General features: G+C 36.7%; 5 protein-coding genes across 7 annotated transcripts; 3 read left to right on the top strand and 2 right to left on the bottom strand.

The window, feature by feature from the left end:
- Positions 1 to 16: 16 nt before the first annotated feature.
- On the bottom strand, positions 17 to 3,966 carry LOC111441181 (pentatricopeptide repeat-containing protein At4g02750-like). Its single transcript, XM_023078144.1, has 2 exons — positions 2,432 to 3,966; positions 17 to 1,537 (listed from the first exon to the last, which is right to left on the bottom strand). Exons 1-2 carry the CDS (start codon positions 3,953 to 3,955, stop codon positions 731 to 733), a joined length of 2,331 nt encoding a protein of 776 aa, XP_022933912.1. The 5' UTR covers positions 3,956 to 3,966; the 3' UTR covers positions 17 to 730.
- Positions 3,967 to 4,960: 994 nt separating this feature from the next.
- LOC111441049 (AT-hook motif nuclear-localized protein 16-like) lies at positions 4,961 to 6,091 on the top strand. Its single transcript, XM_023077946.1, has 2 exons — positions 4,961 to 5,403; positions 5,610 to 6,091. Exons 1-2 carry the CDS (start codon positions 4,994 to 4,996, stop codon positions 5,950 to 5,952), a joined length of 753 nt encoding a protein of 250 aa, XP_022933714.1. The 5' UTR covers positions 4,961 to 4,993; the 3' UTR covers positions 5,953 to 6,091.
- A 3,386-nt stretch (positions 6,092 to 9,477) lies between these two features.
- LOC111441048 (uncharacterized GPI-anchored protein At4g28100-like) lies at positions 9,478 to 11,222 on the top strand. The gene is made up of 2 exons (XM_023077945.1): positions 9,478 to 10,275; positions 10,731 to 11,222. The coding sequence occupies exons 1-2, from the start codon at positions 9,610 to 9,612 to the stop codon at positions 11,067 to 11,069; spliced, it is 1,005 nt and encodes a 334-aa protein (XP_022933713.1). The 5' UTR covers positions 9,478 to 9,609; the 3' UTR covers positions 11,070 to 11,222.
- Positions 11,223 to 12,208: 986 nt separating this feature from the next.
- Positions 12,209 to 18,325, top strand: LOC111432470 (actin-interacting protein 1-2-like). Of its 3 annotated transcripts, none has more exons than XM_023069379.1 (7): positions 12,209 to 12,762; positions 13,311 to 13,472; positions 14,184 to 14,370; positions 16,399 to 16,821; positions 17,021 to 17,428; positions 17,573 to 17,856; positions 18,056 to 18,325. In XM_023069379.1, exons 1-6 carry the CDS (start codon positions 12,365 to 12,367, stop codon positions 17,828 to 17,830), a joined length of 1,836 nt encoding a protein of 611 aa, XP_022925147.1. In that variant the 5' UTR covers positions 12,209 to 12,364; the 3' UTR covers positions 17,831 to 17,856; positions 18,056 to 18,325. The 3 variants fall into 3 exon arrangements, with proteins under 3 accessions (XP_022925147.1, XP_022925156.1, XP_022925139.1); XM_023069388.1 differs by having other exon boundaries at positions 17,979 to 18,325; XM_023069371.1 differs by having other exon boundaries at positions 17,573 to 18,325.
- A 1,853-nt stretch (positions 18,326 to 20,178) lies between these two features.
- LOC111439215 (guanine nucleotide-binding protein subunit beta-like protein) lies at positions 20,179 to 22,273 on the bottom strand. Its single transcript, XM_023076998.1, has 2 exons — positions 21,315 to 22,273; positions 20,179 to 20,505 (listed from the first exon to the last, which is right to left on the bottom strand). The coding sequence occupies exons 1-2, from the start codon at positions 22,194 to 22,196 to the stop codon at positions 20,404 to 20,406; spliced, it is 984 nt and encodes a 327-aa protein (XP_022932766.1). The 5' UTR covers positions 22,197 to 22,273; the 3' UTR covers positions 20,179 to 20,403.
- Positions 22,274 to 23,290: the final 1,017 nt, after the last annotated feature.

Here is a 23,290-nt window from a genome sequence, read left to right as displayed (position 1 = left end):
ATCAACGCCAAAAGAATTGTAGAAATGAGATCAATAAATGATGCAGTTAGACAATCCTTAATGAACATCAAATGAACTTACAGAAGACTTGGCACGCCAAAAGCATTACTAATTCCAAGTAATGTGCAACCCCATCCCCTTCTCAAAACAAATTCTGAGTTCTGCTAACGAGATAAGATTGAGCAGCGTAGGTGCAAGATGCCACAGTCATGCTTGTCCAAGGTGTGTTGCCCATAGCTGCATGTCCGTTACATGCCATACGCACCCAAGTCACCCAAGTCGTGGAGTACGGCAGCAAAGAACACAATCTCCAATATCCTAATTACTGCACAATCTAGTAGAAGTTGTATCTTCCGATAGCAGCAGTATCAGTATCAGTACATAATGTGATACCATTACGGCAGTTGTCCTTTTCTCCGTAATATTCACTAACCTTCTTCTCCAGTAATTTTAACTCCAACTATATGGTTTTTTTACACTAATATTTCTGAAAATGATCTCATGAGACTGCATTCGATATCAATGACAAGTATCAATATTTCTTTGTGGCACAAGTATTTACGACATGCAATAATCTCATCCTGAGCTATCTTCAAAAAAACTCTGATCCAAGTTCATCGAATTCTTGAAGCCCTTCCAGATTGTTCACAGTTTAATCATTTGCTAATCTTCAATTCTTAATTATCTTAGTTGAATAACCATATTGGCAAAAAGGATTTGCTAAGAAATTTCACCAATAATCTCCACAAGAACATGTACCTTCACTGAAGTGGTGAAAGCGATTAGAATCCCTCAAGATTATCCGTCTTTTAGCAATCTTGGATATGTGTTTAATGGCATTGTGACAATCTTCACACACCCGCAAGTTTTTAATCACTCGGATTGGTCTACCAGGTGGTATAGACAGAATACCAAATGCAACAGCTAATTTTTCACTATGATACTTGAGCATGTTTTCCTTCTCCTCCTCTTCCACATCATGTAACACCAATTTAGTAGAAGAAACATACCCATCTTTCTTCAATTCTAGATCCAACTCTTCCAAATAAGCATATATCCTATCTGTTTCTGGGTGTGAACAATCTCCAACACTGAATATATGAATCTTGCTTTGTACTTCAACCCAACTATATCCAGGCACTTTCTTCACTCCTTTGTCTCTCATTTTCATTCTCATCTCCCTAACCTCACTCCATCTCCCTGAAGCTGCATATAAATTTGAGAGAAGAACATACATTCCCGAATTATCAGGCTCCATCTTAAAAATTATCTCAGCAGCCTTCTCCCCTAATTCTGTGTTGCCATAAATTCGGCTTGCACCGAGTAAAGCACCCCAAGTTGCTGCATCTGGGCTGAAGGGCATGTTCTTCATTAAATTCAGAGCCTCATCCAGCCGACCCGCACGACCAAGTAGATCGATCATGCACGTGTAGTGTTTTGAATTTGCTGTTATACCATAGTTCTCATGCATTGAATTAAAATATTCCATGCCTTTATCTACTAAGCCAGTATGGCTGCAAGCAGACAATACACCAACCTAAAATGTTCCACAGAATAGGTAGAAATTAGATAAATTTCAGAAAGTTAGAAATATGAGAACAAAAAGAACTTCTAATGTGTTGGGAGGGAGTCTCACGTTGGCTAATTTAGAGAATGATCATGGATTTATAAGTAAGGAATACATCTACATTGATATGAGGCTTTTTTGGGGAAGCGCAAAGCAAAGCCATGAGATATTATGCTCAAAGTGGAAATATCATATCATTGTAGAGAGTCGTGATTCCTAACATGGTATTAGAGTCAGTCATGCCTTTAACTTAGTCATGTTAATAGAATCCTCAAATGTCGAACAAAGAAGTTCTGAGCCTCGAAGGTGTAGTCAAAAGTGACTCAAATGTCGAACGAAGGGTGTACTCGACTCCAAAACCTTGATTAAGGGGAGGTTGTTCAAGGCTCCATAAGCCTCGAGGGAGACTCTATAGTGTACTTTGTTCGAGGGGAGGATTGTTGAGAGAGAGTTCCACATTGGCTAATTTAGAGAATGATCATGGGTTTATAAGTAAGAAATATATCTCCATTGATATAAAGAGGCCTTTTGGGGAAGCACAAAGCAAAGCCATGATGTTATGCTCAAAGTGGACAATATCATATCATCTCAAATGTAACGTTAATAGGTTGCTGCACTTAGACCTGACTTAGTTTCTGCCTTTAGCTTTCAAAGTCAAATTTTATCAGTAATCACAACCTTTCAAGAGCCTCTAAAAAATTCCTAACCTAAATTGCTACGTGCATGCCTATTATGTTCCTTTTTAGTTCCTAGTTTCTTTTTTCATACCCAGAAATAAATTAATAAATTCATGCAAGTGTGGCTCTAATTCATACAACATGAAGATCAAATTACACTTATAGAAGTTTTAGAGAACTTCCATACCAGCGTGACTTCATCAGGCTTGATTGTCATCTTCATTGACTCAAAAACAGCTAAAGCCTCTTTACCAAATCCATGCCTAGCATAACCTACAATCAGTGTGTTCCAGGAAACAATATCCTTATCTGTTATATCTTCGAAAATATCAAGTGCCTCTTCTATACTTCCACATTTGCAATACATGGCTAAAAGAGCATTTCCCACATAATACCCAGTTTGGAATCCTGCCTTAATTAGCCGTCCATGAAGCTGTTTCCCTAACTCGAAAGCCGCAATCTCTGCACACGAGCTCAATGCACATGTCAACGCAGATCTATTTAACCTTTCTCCATTTCTTCTCATCATAATAAAGAGTTGCAAGGCCTCTTCACTCTGGCTGCTTTGGGCATAGCCGGCGATCATAGCTGCCCATGATATACAGTCACGTTGAGGCATCTCATCAAACAGAATCCTGGCTTGATCAATATTGCCACTCTGAGCATACCCAGTTACCATAGTATTCCAAGAACTAATGTTCCGTGAAGGCATTTGATCAAACAATTCCCTTGCCTTGTCTATTTGCTGGTTCTGCACATACCCTGCAATCATCGCATTCCATGAAACTTCATTCTTTTCAGGCATTTCTTCAAAAATTCTCTTTGCTTCATCCAACATTCCGTTCTGCACATAACCAGATACCATGGCCGTCCAAGCAAACACATCTTTAATTGGTAGCTCTTCAAATAATCTCCCAGCTTCTGACAGCAGCCCATTCTGAGCATAACCTGTAATCATTATGTTCCAAGATATATTATCTCTAACTGGCATACGGTCAAAAAGAATCCTTGCATCATCAAGCCTCTTTTTCCTCACATACCCACCCATCAAACAATTCCAAGAAACAATCTCCCAATCCATTTTGGAATCAAACAACCTTCTAGCTTCCTCAATCCTCCCATTCTGAATATACGCCGCCAGCAACCCATTCCATGAAATCTCATTCTTATCCGACATTTCATCAAATAATTTCCTAGCCTCCTCCACATACCCATTCTGAGCATACCCCGACAACATAGCATTCCAAGAAACAACATCCTTCTCAGGCATCTGATTAAACAAAGTCCGAGCCGCACTAAGATTACCATTCTTCACATACCCACTAAGCATCACATTCCAAGATATCAAATCTCTGTGGGGCATTTTCTCAAACACCTGCCGTGCACGATCGAACTTGTTGTTACTCAAATAACCGGATATCATTGCGTTGTAGGTGACAGTACTCCGACGGGGCATGCCATTGAAAACGCCTAAAGCGGACTCGCATTGACCACTGCGCATGTAGGCGGTGATTTTCCTGTTCCATTTTACTATATCGGAGTCGGTAATTGCGGGGTTGGTGTTTTTGGATTCGCGTTTTTGGGTCAATGTTTTCTTCGAAGGAGAAGGATTTGAACAGGCTCGAAGCTCGTTGATGATGGATTCGGTTTGAATCAATCGGGAAGAGCTGCCGCGAAGCAGGCAGAGACGACAATTCCCGCGCGCTTGCATTAGCTCGACGGCTGATTACGCTTCTAATGATTCAGTTCAATTGTTCGACTGTAATATAACATTAGGTGAATTTACGTAAAGGCCCCTTTCTATTTGTTTCATTATTATTGATTAAAATATTTTCTTTAATTAATATAAAAATCAAATTTTCCCCATTTAAATTTTCAATTTTGAATGTCTAGTATCACATTCCCACTCTTTAGGGATCCAAATAATTATTGTGCAACACTTTGTTCTAATCCAACGAACAAATCGTATTTTGCAGACAAATCAGACGTATGGTCAAGCCTCTAATCACGTTTTAAGAGAAAATGTTGTAAAAAATGTGGGTAAGAAAAATCAGACAAGAACGATTACAATATTTGGTCAAGGAGGTTTGATAATTATTTGGTCCTCTAGTATATTTTGAAGCCACGACACGCCCTATACAAGCATGACCATGACATATAACACCAAAATTAGCCCATCTAACAAGGGGTGTAAGTCGAGAGATCTATTCCAAAAATTTAGAAATGAGATTTTTTTTTTCTATACTAACTTTGGTCTAAACAAGTACTGAACTCCACTGAGCTACAAGTTATAGACCATCAAGATATAGGTACGACACATATTGCTACAAGACGAAATTCAGGTATAACGTCGGTTCCAACCTAGGAGAGACAAAGATTCTTGACCAAGTCTCAAACACATCAATCGTGTAAACATATCTATCTTACTGACCTTATCTTTTCTATATCAATTTAGATTTTGGTAACAAAAACCTAATTTTGTCGAGAACCGGCAATATGGTTATGGTTGTAGATTAGAAAATGAATATATTTGGAGGTAAGACAATTAACATGAAGAACAAAGTCTGTTGGGAGGTAGGCAGTGAAAACCAAAACATACTTCAGACAACTAAACATTGTTTTTTATGTTTGGTTTCACTTAATCTCCTCCTAACCTTGAACTATTTTTTCTGCTAATTTCCTTCATATATGTTCATGGGATCCCTTTACTCAACAAAAAAGATTGCGTTTTTCCTTAAAGGTTCATGCAATGGCTGGAAGTGATCAAGATATGGCTGTTCACGAACCTCAAAAATGTGCCAATAATGCCGATCACCAACAAAGACCTTGCTTTGATCCTTCTTCTCTTCTTTCTCCCAAGGCTGTGCCGCCCATCTCGGTGGCCGCGGAGAGCGATCATGCTCTCCGTCGACCTCGCGGGCGGCCAGCTGGCTCCAAGAACAAGCCCAAACCCCCCATTATTGTTACCCGAGATAGCGCTAATGCTCTCCGGGCTCATGCCATTGAGGTTAGCTCTGGTTGTGATGTCAATGAGAGTCTCTCTAGCTTCGCTCGGAGGAAGCAGCGTGGCGTTTGTATTCTTAGTGGAAGTGGTTGTGTCGTTAATGTCACACTTCGTCAAGCTGCTTCCTCGGGTGCCATTGTCACTCTCCATGGCCGGTAAATTTTAAATTATTAGTTGGGAACTAATTTAGGGAATGATATGAGTTTGTAAAGAATACATAGTGAGAGACCTCAGAGTCAAAGTGGATAATATCATATTAATGTAAGAATCGTGATTTCTAACCCTACATTAAACTCAAAATTAACTTAAAAGATTAATTTAAATTGATTGATTAGAAATAAATTAATCTTGTTTTTAACAGCTTCGAGATCGTTTCATTATTGGGATCGATCTTGCCACCGCCAGCACCGCTGGGGATCACCGGTCTGACAATTTACTTGGCCGGCGCACAAGGGCAGGTGGTCGGTGGAGTCGTGGTGGGCGCGCTCATTGCCTCCGGCCCCGTTGTGATCATGGCAGCGACGTTCATGAACGCGACATTTGACCGTCTGCCATCTGACGACGACGAAGTGACAGCCGCCATGCATAGTCAACACTACGGCCAAAATGGGCGGAGCCACCACCACCTTGATGTTTCTGATCTGTATGGAACGCCACAGAACTTGATCACCAACAGCACTCTTCCGCCCGAATTATACTCTTGAGCGGCGGCCGGAAGAGCCATGTCAAAGACTTAAAACTACGTCGTTCCAAGTTATTACATATGTAATTTCACAAGAACTTTTACGTTTTGGCTCGAATTTGATCCAACAAAACAAAAACAAATTATCTTTCAACTTCTAAGAACGGAAAGAATCAGCCTATTTCGATTTTCAACTCATCCCAACACACAATTTAACCTTTTTTTTTTCTGAAATTAAATTTACGATGATTTATAGACATTTATCAAATCTCGAAATATCTCAAACTTGAACGTAGAATAATAAATTTTCTATCCTGGTACTAAAAACACAGAGCTAGACTATCACATGATAATAATATAAATATGTTTTTTTTTAAATAGTATCATTAATCATGTGAAGGAGACAACTCTTACAATATTATGTCAAAAAATAATATAAATATAAAGTATGTACCTTATAATATACTCGGAATATTATACATATATGGTTGAGGGTGGTATTATTGGGTTATAACATATGATCTAGAACACAACAAAAAATACATATTCAATAAATAACATGTTTTAATTAAAACATAAAAATATGAGATTTCCAGGAGTCACATGCTCCCAAGTAAGACTAAGGTCTGACACTCATTAGATTCACTAAAATCTTGGCCCAAGTTATTACTTATTGAAGAAATAAAAATTATTCTCCACCATACCTCCAAATTAATATTAAAATATGACAGCCATAAAAGTAATATCATTGAAAATTAAAGCAAGAATCATAGGTTAAATGTAATATGTAAGGAAAGCTCTCTTTTTTTCTTTACATAAAGTTACATTTTTACTTCCTTTTACATTATTTATTTATTTTAGTCCCGAACCAGCTCAACCCAATTTCTTTACCGATTATAACACTATTCAGGAAAAGTGAACACTAAAGTCTAAATGTTCGTTGGAATATATCATATTATTAAATTGTATATATTCCAATTAGTCGAGACATGAACATACGTTTAAAAGATCGGATATTTGAATTCTTAATTGTTCGGGAAAGAAAGGAAATGGGTGGGGGATGTGGGAGCAAACCAGAGTCCCTATAGCAATGATAAATAAGGACAATAATGGTGGACCAAATCCATCTTCCTTTTCTCTATTTCAAACTTTTTTTTTTTTTCTCTCTTCATTTTTTCCATCATGGTCTTTTTAATTAAAAAATAATAAGAATAAAAAAGCAGCCTTTTTATTTATTATTTATTTATTAAGATTTAAATAATAATAATAATAATAATAAAATATACAGTGGAGGAAGAGGAAGGCAGAAAGGGTTCTCTTTTGCCAATAAAGTGTAGACTTTCTTCTACCTCTGAACTGCAACTTTTACTTTTTCACAGTCTAAACCCTAATTGTTTATTCTTATTTTGTGTTTTACTGTGTTTTTTCTGCTGTAGTGCTGTTGCAGGCAGCTTTTTTACCGCTGAGGCGTGCTTGGTAAATACCAAAATGGTAAAAAAATATGTTACTTTTACCTTCATTTTCAGTCCAATGAGTTTGTTTTCATTTCCTTGAATTTACTTTTCTAAAATAACCAGCTTTACAAATATCATTTTGTTATGTTCTTCCACAAAAACTAGAAGGGTAAATACTAAATAGGGTTAATCCTAATTTTAAAATTTTATATATACTTTTTTTAAATGTGTCCATGATAAAAAAAAAATATTTTTTTTTGGTATTTTTTTAAATATTAAAACTTTTGAAAATTTATGAATATTTATGGGACAAAGATATTTTTATTAATTTAATTAAAATATAATATAATGCAACAAACAAAATTATTATAAAAATTAAGTCACATAAAGGTTTTTAATTCAATCATGAAATACTCGACATCTAGCCACAAAACCCAACTGGGTAAAAAGAACTATATACTAAAGGATATAAAGGATATAAATTCCAACTATATTAAATAATTATTTATAAAAAAAAGAATTGTAAGGGTAGATTATATATATATATATATATATATATATATATATATATCACCGTATTTAAAAGAATTAATTAAAAAAATTGGAATATTGATTTTACTTACCAACGGTAAAAGATATATGTTGGGGTAAAATTAAAATATTGCACGGCGCTTTATCCAAAAAGAAAAAGAGGGGAAAATGAATATTATGATTATGATTTTTCAATCAAAGATGGGATAATTTGGGGTTTGGGCAATCAATATGATTAAGCCAAAAAAAGGAATAAAGGAAAAAAAAAGATGGAGCTTTCATGGTGGGTGGGAATTTAAAGGGAATGTGAAGTGAAATAATGAGATGTTGCTTTCATTGCTTTAATATTCAGCCGCAAATCATGTAAATGCAATTCTAATTACTTTTTCCCCCTATTTTTACTTCATTTATTAAAAAATATTCCATACTTTTAATATAATAAATAAATAAATAAAGCTATCACAATGTGACTGCACAGTTAATTAATAATAAAAATAATTTTTTGGAACCCAAATATATTTTTTTTGGTCTAATATTAAGTTTTTTTAAAATGTTTTGGAATATATTAAAAAGACAATTATTGAAATTAAATTTGATAATTTATGACTCCAAAGTTTATTAATTGTGCAGTGTGTACGAACGAAAATAGAAATAACAAAACATGTGACAATATTAAATTGTATTATAAATAGTAATAAATGCTAAATATTTCCATGTCACCATTTGTGTATGACATCATTTACTATCACAGGACCAACCAAAAATAAAATTACATTATAAATGATAGTGTAATTATAAAGTTCCTAGTGTTAAAATAATTTATAAATTTTAAAAGGTGAAATAGTCGTTTTTCGATTGAGTTTTGAATGATTTTCTAGTCAGATTAATCCTGAATTTTGGATATTCTGTCTCATTTGAATAACAGAAGTGTTATAGAAATATTAGTCTCATATGGTATCTCGTACACATTCTAATGATTGGTCAAGTGAATCAATCAATTTTAAAGTGGATTTGTTGTGGGAAGAGTGCGTTATGACCCGTGGGCTGGGGGCGGCTCGTCCGTTGTTGGTAAACGAGAAACATGAAGAAAGAATGCACAACAGTAGTTAGGACGTTAAGACTAAAGCTTTAGTGCTAGCAGTAATGCAACCCCTTAGAGATAACACAACTGAACTGGTTCAAAAAAATGTAAAATTAAATACGGACAATATCATATTTCTGTATCGTCTAAACTAGTGGTAGAAGAGACATGTCTAAAACGGGACCTTGAGATGCCCTTTTGCTTTTGTTGTTTTTTCTTACTTTCTTGGGTTGATACATGACAGATACTTTTTTTTTTTTTGCTTTTTAGTAGTCAAAGAAACACTTAAAAAATTCTTCACTTTAGTTCCATGGTTGTTTAATTATCCCTAAACGACTTAGCCACTCAATCAATTATATCTCAAACTATAAGAGAAACAGGAAGGGATTAAGCCATTGGCATCCAATTCTCTCATTGCCGCTAACTCTGTCAGCCACCATTTCGCCTTTTCTTTTCTGCGCCCCCTGTGCTTTCTTCTTCTTCTTCTTCTTCTTCCTCCCTTTGCTTCCTTTTTCGTTAACCCATTAATCGATCTTCCCTTCATTCCTCCGCCATTGATAGACTTCACTCATTCTTCCCCAATTTCTTTACCTAAATCGCATTCTCTTCGCCAATGTCTTCAATCCCACGAATCTTTTTGCTTTTCTCCCTCGGTTTCTCTCTTTTTCCCTCGTTTTTCTCTCTTCCCCATCCAGACCCACTTACAATCCGTCCATTTCAGGTTAACCAGTCGCCGCCAGCCACTATTCCGGCCTTCCCTGAACAATCCGACGTTCAGGGCTGCCCGTTAGACCTCCCTGATGAGCTCTTCCATGGGGTTAAGACCGCTTGTGGTCCTTCTAAAGGGGGTGTCTCCGGGGAGCTCCATCGTAGCCGTTGCTGTCCGGTCTTGGCTGCTTGGCTCTACGCTGCTTACTCCGCTACCGCATTGCAGAGAGCTGGACGACCCGGCGCAGCTGCTGGCCACACTGCGCCGTCGTATGACCTGCCGCTTCTACCGGATGACTCCGAAACTTGCGTCAGTAACTTGGATCAAGCGTTGAATCAAAGGGGAATCGAGCTAATGAAACCTAATGAGACTTGTGATGTGGTTTATTGCTATTGCGGCATAAGATTACACCCTTTGAGCTGCCCTGAAGCGTTTTCAGTGAACCAGAATGGGATTCTTGAAGGTGATAGAAATGTGAAGAGATTGGAGAGAAATTGCTTGAGCAATGGTAATGTCAATGGATTTCCAGGGCTTGGTGGCTGTTCCAAATGCTTGAAAAGCCTTTATCAGGTGAGCATTTTTTCAATAATCTAGATGTATCATTAACTGATTGATAATCTGCTTAACTTTTTGCAATGATCTTGATGAAAAATTTTCTGGGTTTGTTTCAAATTGAACGAATAATCTGAAAGGGATAACAAAAATCAAATCATAACTGGAAATGGGCCATTTGGTAGCGACTTTACTGAAGAACATGACAAACTCACGTGATCTTGATAAGAATCAAGCCTATATGACATATGGCATTCTCTGTTTGAGTAGTGAAATCTGCAGATCATATCATTGAACAAGATAATTCATTTGATGTTCTTGATTTTTGAACTCATTTAGTTGCTTCACGTTGTTTAGAAGCTAGATCATTGTAGTTTCATTAGATTCAGCTCCAACTGATAGAAATACAATGAACTAATGCACCAAACTTCTATGATTATGTATTTGGATATTGAGACACTAACATAATGCAGCTCAACAACAAAGAAACTTTGAATTCAAGCAAGGCAGAGAACAGGACCACCAAGATGCACCACAAGGAGTGTCAGCTGATGGGTCTAACATGGCTTCTTGCCAAGAACCGAACGGCGTATATCCACACCATTACATCGGTGCTTCGCGCTAAAATGATGAGCAAAGACGGGTCGGATCCTAAGTCGTGTACTCTCAACAGCGACGGAATGCCTCTGGCTGTGGATTCGGCCGAGATCTCAGGCAGTTCTGTGTCAACACCAATTCAGGCATCACTGAATCTCGGCCTGGTTTGGGCTGGTTTGTTGTACAATATGATGATGTGGGTATCTACACGATGAGGTTAGAAGTGATTTCACTTAGAAATTTGTAACTGTGACCTTTTATTTTTTTCCTTTTTTTGTGCGTTGTGATGGTTGTTTTGTATTGATGAGGGTTCAGAAATGATCTTTGTTCTCTGTGTTGATTGGAAAATGCCAAATTCTTTTCTGATATGCCCTCTGGGTAACTTTCATTGCTGCTAGGTCCTTGAAATTGGGGTTTTTGTGAAATTTTTTGAAAATTTGCATGTGCACAGAGGGCCTATTTGTTTTGTCTTTGATGGCCATTGTTCTATTATTTTCTGGCTTTTGTTTGGTGGCATTATATAGATGAAGATAAGATAGCATGCATATTTTCAGGGCTTATTTTTTTCTCTGCTCTCTATATAACATCAAAAATAATATTTTATTACATTGTAGATTTAGTTTTATGGATTTTGTACATTATTTTTTATAAATAATTTCAATTACATTTCTCAAGTTTGAATGGTTTTGTATCAATTTTGTTTCTATTTATTGCATTCATTAATAATATTGATACAAACGGTGAGATTCCATATCGGTTGGAGAAAGGATTGATACAAACGGTGAGATTCCATATCGGTTGGAGAAAGGAATGTTAACGGACTAAAGTGGCTGCTAGTAGGGTACTTGGTTTGGACGGTTATAAATGGTATCAGAACCAGACATAAGGTAAGATCCCGCATTTCTGGTGTAAAAAAAACTCACTTTGCATTAAAATTAACATTCAAATTTTAAGTTCAGTTGTTATAGTGTAATTAATTATACCATTAAACCTGACATGTAAATAATTCATAGATTACTAAGCTAAAAAGTGTCTAAATGTCAATAAAATTATTTATTAAAGTTCGAGAGTTTATTGAGATAAAACTTTAATATTAAAAATAAATAAATAAAAATATATATATTTTAAAGGTTTTTAAAGGACGGGGAGTATTTATTAAATATTTTAATATTTTGGGATATTATTAATAGTTATCTGAATATTTTTTTATAATGGAGCTTAAAACAGTAATTGACCGGTTAAACAAAGACACAGAACATCCAGTATGCCACCAATTAAACACTGCCACGTATTTTCCAAAATTTAAAATGAAAAAAAAGTAAAAAAACGCGGCGACTCTCTCGCCTTTCCCGGCAATTCTGTAAGAGCTCTCTTTCATTACCGTTATCGTCCTCTTCGTGAGCTTCACGGTCACAGTTCCAAATGCAATCACCTTCAAATTGATCTTCCTTTTCGCCATTTTCATCACATTTTCTTCTTCTTCTTCTTCTTCTTCTTCATCTCTCTTACCATGACGACACCGGAGCTTTCTGAGACTTACGCATGCATGCCATCCACCGAGCGAGGCCGAGGAATTTTGATCTCCGGCCACCCTAAAACCAACTCTGTTCTCTACACCAATGGTCGATCCGTCATGATGCTCAATCTCGACAACCCGCTCGAGGTCTCTGTCTATGCCGAGCACGGGTATCCGGCTACGGTCGCCAGGTACTCGCCGAATGGGGAGTGGATCGCGTCTGCTGATGTGTCCGGGGTTATGAGGCTTTGGGGCACTCATAGTGGGTTTGTGCTCAAGAACGAGTATAAGGTTTTGTCTGGGCGGATCGATGATTTGCAATGGTCTCCTGATGGAATGAGGATTGTGGCTTGTGGTGAGGGAAAGGGGAAATCGTTCGTGCGTGCTTTTATGTGAGTTTGTTGCCCTATTTTGTATTTGGTTTTCTGGTTGGTTGATGTGAATGTGCAGGAAGATAACAATTGATGGAAACAAATGAATTCTGGTGTGTCATCGCGTTGATGAGTGATAATTGATCGACTAGTTGTACTCCTTAAATTTGGGGACGGGAAGGTTTCTAAAATTGCTTTTGAATAACTAGGATGCAAGTTTGAGTCATGCTTCAGATGCTTTTCTGCCATTCAGTGTTCATTTTTCATTGAAACGAATTATAGACGCATTCCCTGTTCTTTTCTTGAGGAATCGGGAGGTTTCCATGAATTTAGAATCTCCTCATTCATCAGTCTACTAATTTTGTTTAGGGATGTTGATTCATGCATGATATTCTTCTTCTTTTTCTATTGGCCCACGGAGTGAATGTCTGATATTATGTTAGGTTTCATTAATTGTAGAAAATGAAGAGCTTGCGAGGAAAATGTTCATTATTGCTTTCGTTCTCATTCATTCATTCATTTTTTTTCTTTCTTTTTGCCTAACTTTTTATGAATAACATCATGATCAGGTGGGATTCGGGCTCGAATGTTGGCGAGTTTGATGGTCATTCTAGGCGGGTTTTAAGCTGTGCATTTAAGCCAACAAGACCCTTTCGCATTGCCACCTGCGGAGAGGATTTCCTAGTGAATTTTTATGAAGGACCGCCGTTTAGATTTAAGCAATCTCTTAGGTTTGTTAATCGTTCTTTCTTATGAAATGCTTGCCTTGTGTATTTTTCCTCCATGTTGATAGAAGACACCATGCTGAACTCCCATTGCATCTGTCACTTTCAGGGCGTGATGCTAGCAATAGTCATCTGAAGCATGAAAATTTGTTGCTTGTCTCTAGAGTTGTGCTTGATATATTGTAACGGCCCAAGCCCACCCCTAGATATTGTCCTCTTTGGACTTTCCCCTTCGGGCTTCCCCGCTTTAAAACGCGTCTGCTTGGGAAAGGTTTCCACACCCTTATAAAGGGTGTTTCGTTCTCCTCCCCAACCAACGTGGGATATCACATATATACTTATTCTTTTTCTTCTCTGCAGTTTTGCAGTGTTAGTATATTATAAGTCAAGTTTAAACTGCGAGGAGCTAAAATAAATTGAAGCTGAACACAAAAAATTGCATTAATGATACTTTTCCCTGCAGCTTAAGTCGTGGATGTTGAGATTAGCTTAAAACATTCTGGCCAATCCTACAAGACATGCTCTCAACTTTCTCCACATCCCATACTGGACCAATACGCATATTGTTTCTTTTATTCTTAGTTGATTTTTGTTTACTTTGTAAGGTGATAAATTTATTCTTCGTAAGGTTTTATTATTATAACTTCAAAATTCATGTCATGTTTTAAATCCATTTTTAAAGCCCGTTATGAAAACCCTTGGTATGTTTACCTTCAGGGACCATTCAAATTTTGTCAACTGTATAAGGTTCTCTCCAGATGGCAGCAAGTTCATTAGTGTGAGCTCTGACAAGAAGGGTATAATATATGATGCGAAGACTGCGGATAAGATTGGAGAACTTTCTTCCGATGATGGGCATAAAGGAAGTATTTATGCTGTCAGCTGGAGTCCGGATGGGAAACAGGTTGGTATAGATTTTTTCTTTTGATTTTGTGCTCATTGTATGAGTATAATATTTGATAAATCCTCAAATTGTATGAAAGACAGTTTCTAACCTTCATAGTATAACTGGGGAAATCCTAGATCTTTCTTGAAATTCTAGTGAAGTTGAAAGTAAATTGAAATTACTAGACTTTGAAATGGAACTGCACAATAACAAATCTTTGATTAATTAAAGGAGTTGGAGATATCCATTTAAACCACAGATACTCATCCCAAATAGGTGAAAAATCTCCATTCACATGAGGAATAGGGGAGGGAGCGGGGTAATTTTCTTCCCGTTAGCTAAACGGGGATGGGGATTGGGATTATATCTCCCGTCTCCATCCTCACCCTACCATTATTTATTATTATTATAGTAATAAGTTCTTGAAGACTATATTGTAATATTGAGATTTGAATTTTTAGAAATTATGTTGGTTAAAAATTTAATTATATCTTGCTTATAGAATATTATTGTTTTTTTTAGGATATTTTATAATTTTTTTTCTTTAAATAGTTATATTATGACTTATGCCTTCGAGAAAAATTTTCATAAAGAAATTTTATTAGGATTAAATGGAAAAAAAAAAATTCATGAGAAATTCAATCCCGAAAAAATAAATGAAAAATTTTGAGAAGATGGAAATTGAAATAGGTGGTGAGGATGGGAGGGAAGCCTTCCTTGCCCCTTCCCACCTCATGGACATCTCTTTGGATATAACCTTATTCATGTTTTCCACATAATTTTTTCCTATCATTTTTGTCATTGAATATTTATTTCAGTTTTGCAGTTTCCTTTGGAATTTTAAGAACGCAAAGAACTTTGAATATTTATTATTTTTATATATTTTGAATTAATTTATGCATCTTTGTCTCATACTTTGTTGAACATGAATGTATGATTAATTTCTCTCTTAACTGCCAGGCTTATGTTCTTATTGGAGGTATTTTACCAGTGGATATACTAATGCTTTAAGTTTTTCTTTTTTACTTTCTTCCCACTGTTGCATTAAGTGGAGGTTGGTACCGCATTATGCCTTCTGTTGATTTTAAGAGGAGGTTGGTTACCGCATTGTTGTTAGGTTGAGCGTGCAATGGAAGACAAACTTGTTCTGCTTATGACATGGACACCTTTTCCATTTGAAGTATTTTGTCAGGGTACATTCTTAAGGACGCCTCATTGTGAAGGAGAGTACATTTTATAACTATTAAAAAAAAAAAACGTAGAGCAAGCTCTTTTATTGGCCGGCCAAGTGTTCCTCACACTATTTCCTGTGGATATTAGTTTGTGTACATGGAACTTCACCTGAATACCTCAAGATCCGAAACTACACCAATTTCTTATCATTAGACTATCAAATAAGTCGGTCATATCTGATAAATCTGAACATGTGCTGAAAATGGTGCTTCCAATTGCATTGAGATATTTATATTCTTTTTAATTTCAGAGTGACTAAGCTAGCACATGTGCACCTCAATATTTAGTTGTCAAGAAAACTTCTAGGATATTGAATTTTAAGCAGGTAGTCACCATGACTTAAAGCTGGTGCCTCTTAGCCATTTACATTGGCCTGATTGACTATTAGGTCAACCCCTTGTGGTTTGTTGGATTGAGACTGATGTTCATTTCTGCACCCATGGCTATTAAGTTTGTCTATTTCAACTAAGAGTCATTTAGAAGGTAATATTACTTGGCTTGATAATCTTCATCTTATTAGTTAAACTAATCGATTCATGCAGATTTCTGTCTCATGTTGTACACATATTGTAAATAATATTTATAATTTGGATAATACTTTGTTGGAAAATAAATTATGCCTTTTGCCACTGTCTGACATTTGCAATCGGAAGAGATATTTTCTTAACGAGACAACTTCAGATTTGAGATTTCTCTCTTTTGTGTCAGTTATTTTGTGATACACAGTATATTATGTTACGCTCTTTCTTGCAGCCTTGCTTTGCTTTTTAGTCACTTATATTTTCTGATGTTCAGTTGTGATCGTATATTTAGGTGTTGACTGTCTCTGCCGACAAGACAGCAAAAGTCTGGGGGATATCTGATGAGGGTAATGGGACGTTAGAGAAAACCTTGACTTCTCATTGCTCGGGTGGGGTTGATGATATGCTAGTTGGGTGTTTATGGCAAAATCAACATCTTGTCACAGTTTCTCTTGGTGGAACTATTAGTTTGTTTTCAGCCAGTGATCTAGATAAATCCCCTGTCATCTTATTTGGACATATGAAAAATGTTACTTCATTAGTTGTTCTTAAAAGTGACCCTAAAGTTATATTATCCACTAGCTACGATGGCCGGATCATTAAATGGATTCAAGGTATTGGATACAGTGGCAAGTTGCAAAGAAAAGAAAATTCTCAAATCAAATGTCTTGCAGCTCTTGGAGATGAACTTGTTACGTCCGGTTTTGACAATAAGGTGAGTGATTACGTTAAGTTGAGCAATACTTAATGTGTCTGCCAATTTTCCCTTTTTTCTTTCTTTCCCTCTTCCCATCTTAGAAATGGTAGAAACTCTTGTAAAAGAAGGCGTTTTAACTTCTTATCTTTTTGTTTCTTCCTTATTGAATAAAGGCCTGTACTTGCTGTTCTTTTTTCTTTCTCTTTCAAACTTCCAGGTATGGAGAGTTTCCATCAAGGATGGTCAGTGTGGGGAGGCAGAGGCTATTGATGTTGGGAGTCAACCAAAGGATTTGACTCTTGCTGCCGTTTCTCCTGAACTTGCTTTGGTTTCAATTGATACTGGAGTTGTCTTACTGCGTGGCTCAAATATAGTGTCAACCATCAACCTTGGGTTTACCGTGACAGCATCAGTACTTGCGCCTGATGGAAGCGAGGTTATTGTAGGTGGGCAAGATGGTAAATTACACATTTATTCCGTCGCAGACGACTCCCTCACTGAAGAAGCAACAATTGAGAAACACAGAGGAGCTATTAGTGTGATACGCTACTCCCCGGATCTTACAATGTTTGCATCAGGAGATCTCAACCGAGAAGCTATTGTTTGGGATCGTGCAACCCGAGAGGTAGCTTATCAACTTCCTAAAGTACTTTGCTTTTTACTTCTGGATTGAAATTGTTTTGAAAGTCTGGGGAGTTGAATGGAGGAGTAGATGAGATGTGGGTTTTTTTTCTTATACCAGGATTTGTGTTCTTATTGTTGCCTGCAGGTGAAACTTAAGAACATGTTGTTCCACACTGCTCGGATAAATTGCCTCGACTGGTCTCCTGATAACACAAAGGTTGCGACTGGTTCATTAGATACATGTGTCATCATTTATGAAGTTGACAAGCCAGCATCCAGCCGCCTAACAGTAAAGGGAGCTCATTTGGGTGGGGTGTACGGACTGGCATTCACGGATGATTACAGCGTGGTGAGCTCTGGTGAGGACGCTTGTGTTCGTGTTTGGAAATTAGCTCCTCAGTGATATCTGCTGGATAAAGAGATGTTCAGGTGAATATTTTGAATTGCTGGGTTTTGTTTTTTTGAGCTTCAAGTTTCAAGTTTCTTTCATTTAGTGGACTAGAATCCTAGATTTTAAGAGCCTGCTTCTCTTGTTTTTTTTGGTCATTGAGGCGCACCCGGTTATCTTGATAGAATGATGATGCTTTGAGCTCGTTGCAGCTTGAAATTGGTTTTGCTTTTTGTACAGTTCAATGATGATTATGAGGTATGATAGCAGCGAAGAATTTGAGTGAGCCGCAGTGGCTGATGTTTGATGTAACTTTTTGGTTTTCAGCTAAGATTGTGTTTAGAACTATATTCTTTTGATTCCATTATCTTCTGGCCGCTGTTAATGATGGTAGTGGAATTTTAAATTTTAGAATATTTTGCTGCTGTGAGAGTGGGGGGGTTGTTTATTCTGCCAAGTGCTGAAGTGTATAAATAAATATGAATCTGTATTCATTTAAATATTCTTTTTTGGTATACTTAGTTCATTAACCTATTTGTACGTCGTTACTAAATATTCAAATGCATGGTCAAATGATGCAATAATGTGGGATGATCTGGAGGATGAATTGGTGTTGGATAAGATTTACTTTGTTTCTGTGACATAAATTGATTTGTTACTACCATCTGTTTTCAAGAAAAACATTATCAAACTAACTAACTATTACGTGAGCGGCTCATAATCGTCATTTTACTTGCATTTATGTTAGCTCTTTACTATTCTTGTTATGCAAATATGAGAGTATATGACTGAGTATTGCCAAAATCATGTCTACATGTACCAAGGCCAAAATGCTCCAAAATGTATTATAGAAGATGTGATTAGTCGTCCTTTCTACTCTAGTTATATACTATCAAAAGTTGTGGTTGTTGCTTATTTACATTTAGCCTCTAACATCGATTTCTAATAAATCGATTTCTAGACATGCTCAACTTTCTCTATCCCCATTTTTTAAGAAACAGGGTTAAAGGCATGAACATAGTCGCTGTGCTAAGAATAAATGTCGCAGCATAATTGGGTTGCAGGTGGAAACAGATAGATCAATTACCTCCATAGGAGAGAGTTTGGAGCTCCAAAATAATTTTAACATTTAAATTAAAGTTTTAAACTTGAAATTTTGATTAAAAAAAAATGTAAACAAGAGATTTTTTGTTGTGCAAAGATTAAAATAAATACGGTATTAAATAAGACAATTAATCTTAATTTCAGAAGCGACGGGTTCGGTTGGGTCACCGGCTTTTGTGAAAACCGGACCGAACATAGTCGTGTATATTTAAAGAAGACCGCGAAAATTGCGGGGAAGGCAGTTTTAAAGTAAGTTTGGAATGCACCCTTCGAGTCTGTGATTGATTGGTAGCTGCTCCAATGCAATTCGAAAGCAAATCTATTTTGTTCCGCCACGAGATTCATTCAAATCTCGCGGCAGCCATGACGTCGGAAGTCACGAGAAGGCTTCCGCCGTCGAAGAAGACGATGAAGACGGTGTGGTTAACAGAGGATATGGAAGCGCTCCAGGGAGCCTGTAGTTGGAAATACACTCCTCAGGATTAATCCCCTATCGTCGTTGCCTGCTGCTGGAGATGATTCTGAAGATGTTGATGTTGATGATTTCGATCGAAACTTTAGAAAATGAGGAGTGTATTTCGATCAGAATTGCCGACGATGAACATGAACGTGTATTTCTACTGTTGATGATGTTGAAGATTTGGATCAGAAATGCTGCCGGAGATTATTCTTTGATGAGCATCGTCCAAAATGTTCGAAAAATTCGGGACCAGGAGAAAGACAATTTGGAAAAGGTTTGGGGCGTTTGAAAGCGGTAGGTTTTTGGTAATTGCAAAGATTGGTTTTGGATTAGTTGGGAAGAATTGGAGATTCCACAGTTGTTGTGTTGGTGAAATTACAGATAAAGACGACAGGGATTGGAAGCCCCAAGGCAGAAAGAAGAGGAGTAAACACTAAAACATCAAATCAACTTCTAGGATGCCTAAAACTTTTTATTATTTCCTTTTTCATACGCCTTTCAATACTCACGCAAACCAGAGCACAACATTAGTTTTGTTCAGCCATGCCCTCAACAACCAAGGCAGATTAATTTCTTGGACAAAAAACAGCCTATGCCCTACAGGTAACAAAGGAGTCACCTTCAAGGGCCAGATGTTTTTAGGTACAGCGCAACCACCATTTATGGCTTCGGCTCTTCGGAACCCTTAATTGAACAAACATCAATGTCAAATGCTTCAAGAACTAATAGACTTCAGAGATGATATGGCAGCACCATCAAAACTTTATAGATGGAACTATAATGCTTCTTCAAGAAAATATTGAAAGAAAAAAAGAACTGTTAACTGGGTTTCGCATATCTCAAAGAAAAAACATTGTTGACCTCAACTCAAAGTCATCTTCAACATTAAATTAAAAACCAAATGATTCTGCCAGCAAAACTCTAAAGAAAATTCTAAAGACCAGTACTTGTAATCAAGGTCTGACAAGTTTTTCTCAGAATAGAAGCAAAAAAAGAGCGTCTGGAAATAATATAATCGATATTTCTAGTAGCGACCAATGCCCCAAACTCTGATCACTCCGTCTGTATAGCCACTAAACAATGTGCTCCCATCTGCACTCCAGCTCAAACTTGTGCAGTAGATAACCTGCAAACAAATCCAACACAAAACTTCAATCAGATTCAGACAAAGACTTTCATCTAAGGAAGCAAAGTTGAAAGATGGAGGTTCCTTAACATAAAGCTTGACAATCCATAGAAAAGAAAGACTACGTTTGTTCCAAAATCTGCCAACTGAAAAATCGCTCTTATGACACTCAAATCAAACGTTCTTTTATGAAGAGCAACAGGACGTTCTATAAGGACTTCCTATACAACCATTTCAATCAGCATCGATTTGAGAGGAAGTTATCAAACTTCTTCAAACACCAAAAAGGGACTGTGGATCACCTTGCTAATCTATTTAGTTTGCATAAAATTGACCAAAACTACAGCATGTGACTGAAATGTGCAAGAATGACTTTATACATCAAATATAAATCATTTACGAAGAACAAGAAGACTAAATCAGTGATCCATTACCGAAGCATTTGTTTGGTTTGATAAACAGAATCATTTATGAAGGAATTTCCAATGGCAAAAAAAAAAAAAAAAAAAAAGACAATAAGAAAAGTATGACAACCAATATACAATTAAGTGCTGAAATCAGTTCTAGAAACCATCGTAGGAAAATACACCCAAGTATAAAACACTTCCAGAATTGCAGAATATGCAACCTCAACGTAAATAACATGGCATGCTGATAAGACAATGTAATTGGCAATTGCAAGCAGAGCCAGAACAACGCGATCAATCATCAACAAACATAGTACATGGGTGTTATATAATTAAAGAACGAAACGAGTACAAAATCTTCCATAGTATAACATGGTGCACGGAAAAAAAAAACGAATATACCTTAATCTTGTTGGCGGTTGCAGCATGGGTGTCATCAGTTTTCTCCGCCTCGGTTTTTAAATCGACTTTCAAGTCCTCCACGATGCTCTTGCTCTCCAAGTCCCAGATCTTAATACTGCTCTCAGTCGCAGCACAGAGCCAGTACCTGTTGGGGCTGAAACAAAGAGCATGAATAATCGATCCGGCATCCAATGAATAGAGCTTCTTACCCTCGGCCAAATCCCACAGCAAAATCACTCCGTCTTTGCCTCCACTGGCGCAAAGCGACCCATCAGGAGAGACAGCCACCGTGTTGACATAACCAGCATGACCAGCAAGAGTCACTCTCAACTTGCAATTAGTCAAATTCCAAACCTTCACGGTCTTGTCCCAAGACGCCGAAACAATCGTCGGCAAGAGAGTGTTAGGGCTGAATCTAACACAGCTAACCCAGTCACTGTGTGCGTCACCATCCTGGATTGTGTACTTGCACTCACCGAGTGTATTCCACAGCTTGATCGTTCGGTCACGAGAGGCCGAGACGATCTGACGATTGTCAATGGAGAAGGCAACAGAGAGAACATCCTTCGAATGACCAACAAATCGACGGGAGGTAACGCCCGTGGCGAGGTCCCAAAGGCGGAGCTCTCCGTCCCAGGAACCAGAGAGAGCGAACTGACCGTCGGAAGAGAGAACAACATCCTGAACGAAGTGGGAGTGGCCATTGAGCCTACGCTGAGGAACACCGTAGGTCTTCTCCTCCTTAGTGAGACGCCACAAGATGATGGATTTGTCACGGGAAGAGGTGACGATCATATCGGAATTGTCAACCGGAGTGGCTATGGCCGTGACCATATCCGTGTGAGCCCTCATCGTTCCCCGGAGAACGAGCCCTTCCGCCATTCTTGAGGTGTAGTTTGGTTCTGCGCCTTCGGCTGTGTAAAGATTGTAAATTTGTGAGCGATAGAGGAGGAAGCGTGGGGGAGATGAGAAGATATATATAGTCGAGCAAATTAGGGTTTTGAAAAGTCGACCGGCTATAGGCGGTTGTAACTTGGAGAACCCTAGGGACCGTTTGGGCCTTGTGAAAACTAAAACCCATTTTTTCTTTTCAATTATTATTATTTTAGCTCACATTAATACTTTTTCTAAATTAAAGCATTTCGTATGATTTTTTTCTTTTATTTTGCTTCATTTTTATTCTTATAAATTTATTGGATTTAATTAAATTCTTAATTTTAATAAATGACAGAATTTTATATTTTTCTTTCTTTTATTTATTTAAGCTACAATTATATTTTGTTTGAAAAACTTTTTATAGTAACTGTTTTTCTTCATATTTATCAAATTACCCATTTTTAAAGTAAAAAAAATAAAAAATTGTAATTCATAATAAGTTACATAATAATTTTGAATTAATATTTTAAAACATTCTTTTTTTCATTCGGTTAAAAATAAAAAATGGCTATGATACCAATTTAGTCGAAGGGATATCCATATAATTTTTTTTTAATATTCTTTAAATTGATTTTATGAAATAAAAAAAAACAGCCACGAATATTTATTTATTTATTATCATTATTATTTTACAACTTAGAGGTAGTAATTTTGATAAAGTTAATTCCGAAAATACATTCGATGTTATAATTTAATTTTGTTCGTTTTTTCTTATATTGGATAAATATACGAGCTTTTTAATATATATATATATTTTAATTTCATTCATAAAAATTTGTAATATAATATAGGTTTTCGAATAGTCAAATATGATCGATCTAACAAAATAATGAAAGGGGTTGTTTAACGTTGTTTAACATTTCATAATAATTATAAATTAGTCGAATTAGCCAAATATGTAGTAATCGATGAAAGATTTTTAATTTCAGAAAATTATTGTATGATATCACTAAAAAGAGTAAACTTTTAAGTCTAAGTATTTTAATTTATGAAATTCTTTATGAACTATAAATGGGTTAATCGTATTAGATGCACAAACT

Source organism: Cucurbita moschata, unplaced genomic scaffold, assembly GCF_002738365.1.
Source record: "Cucurbita moschata cultivar Rifu unplaced genomic scaffold, Cmos_1.0 Cmo_Scf00003, whole genome shotgun sequence".
NCBI classification, from domain to species: Eukaryota; Viridiplantae; Streptophyta; class Magnoliopsida; order Cucurbitales; family Cucurbitaceae; genus Cucurbita; species Cucurbita moschata.
The sequence above is the reverse complement of the archived record's forward strand: the minus strand, read 5'-3'. Positions and strand labels throughout refer to the sequence as shown.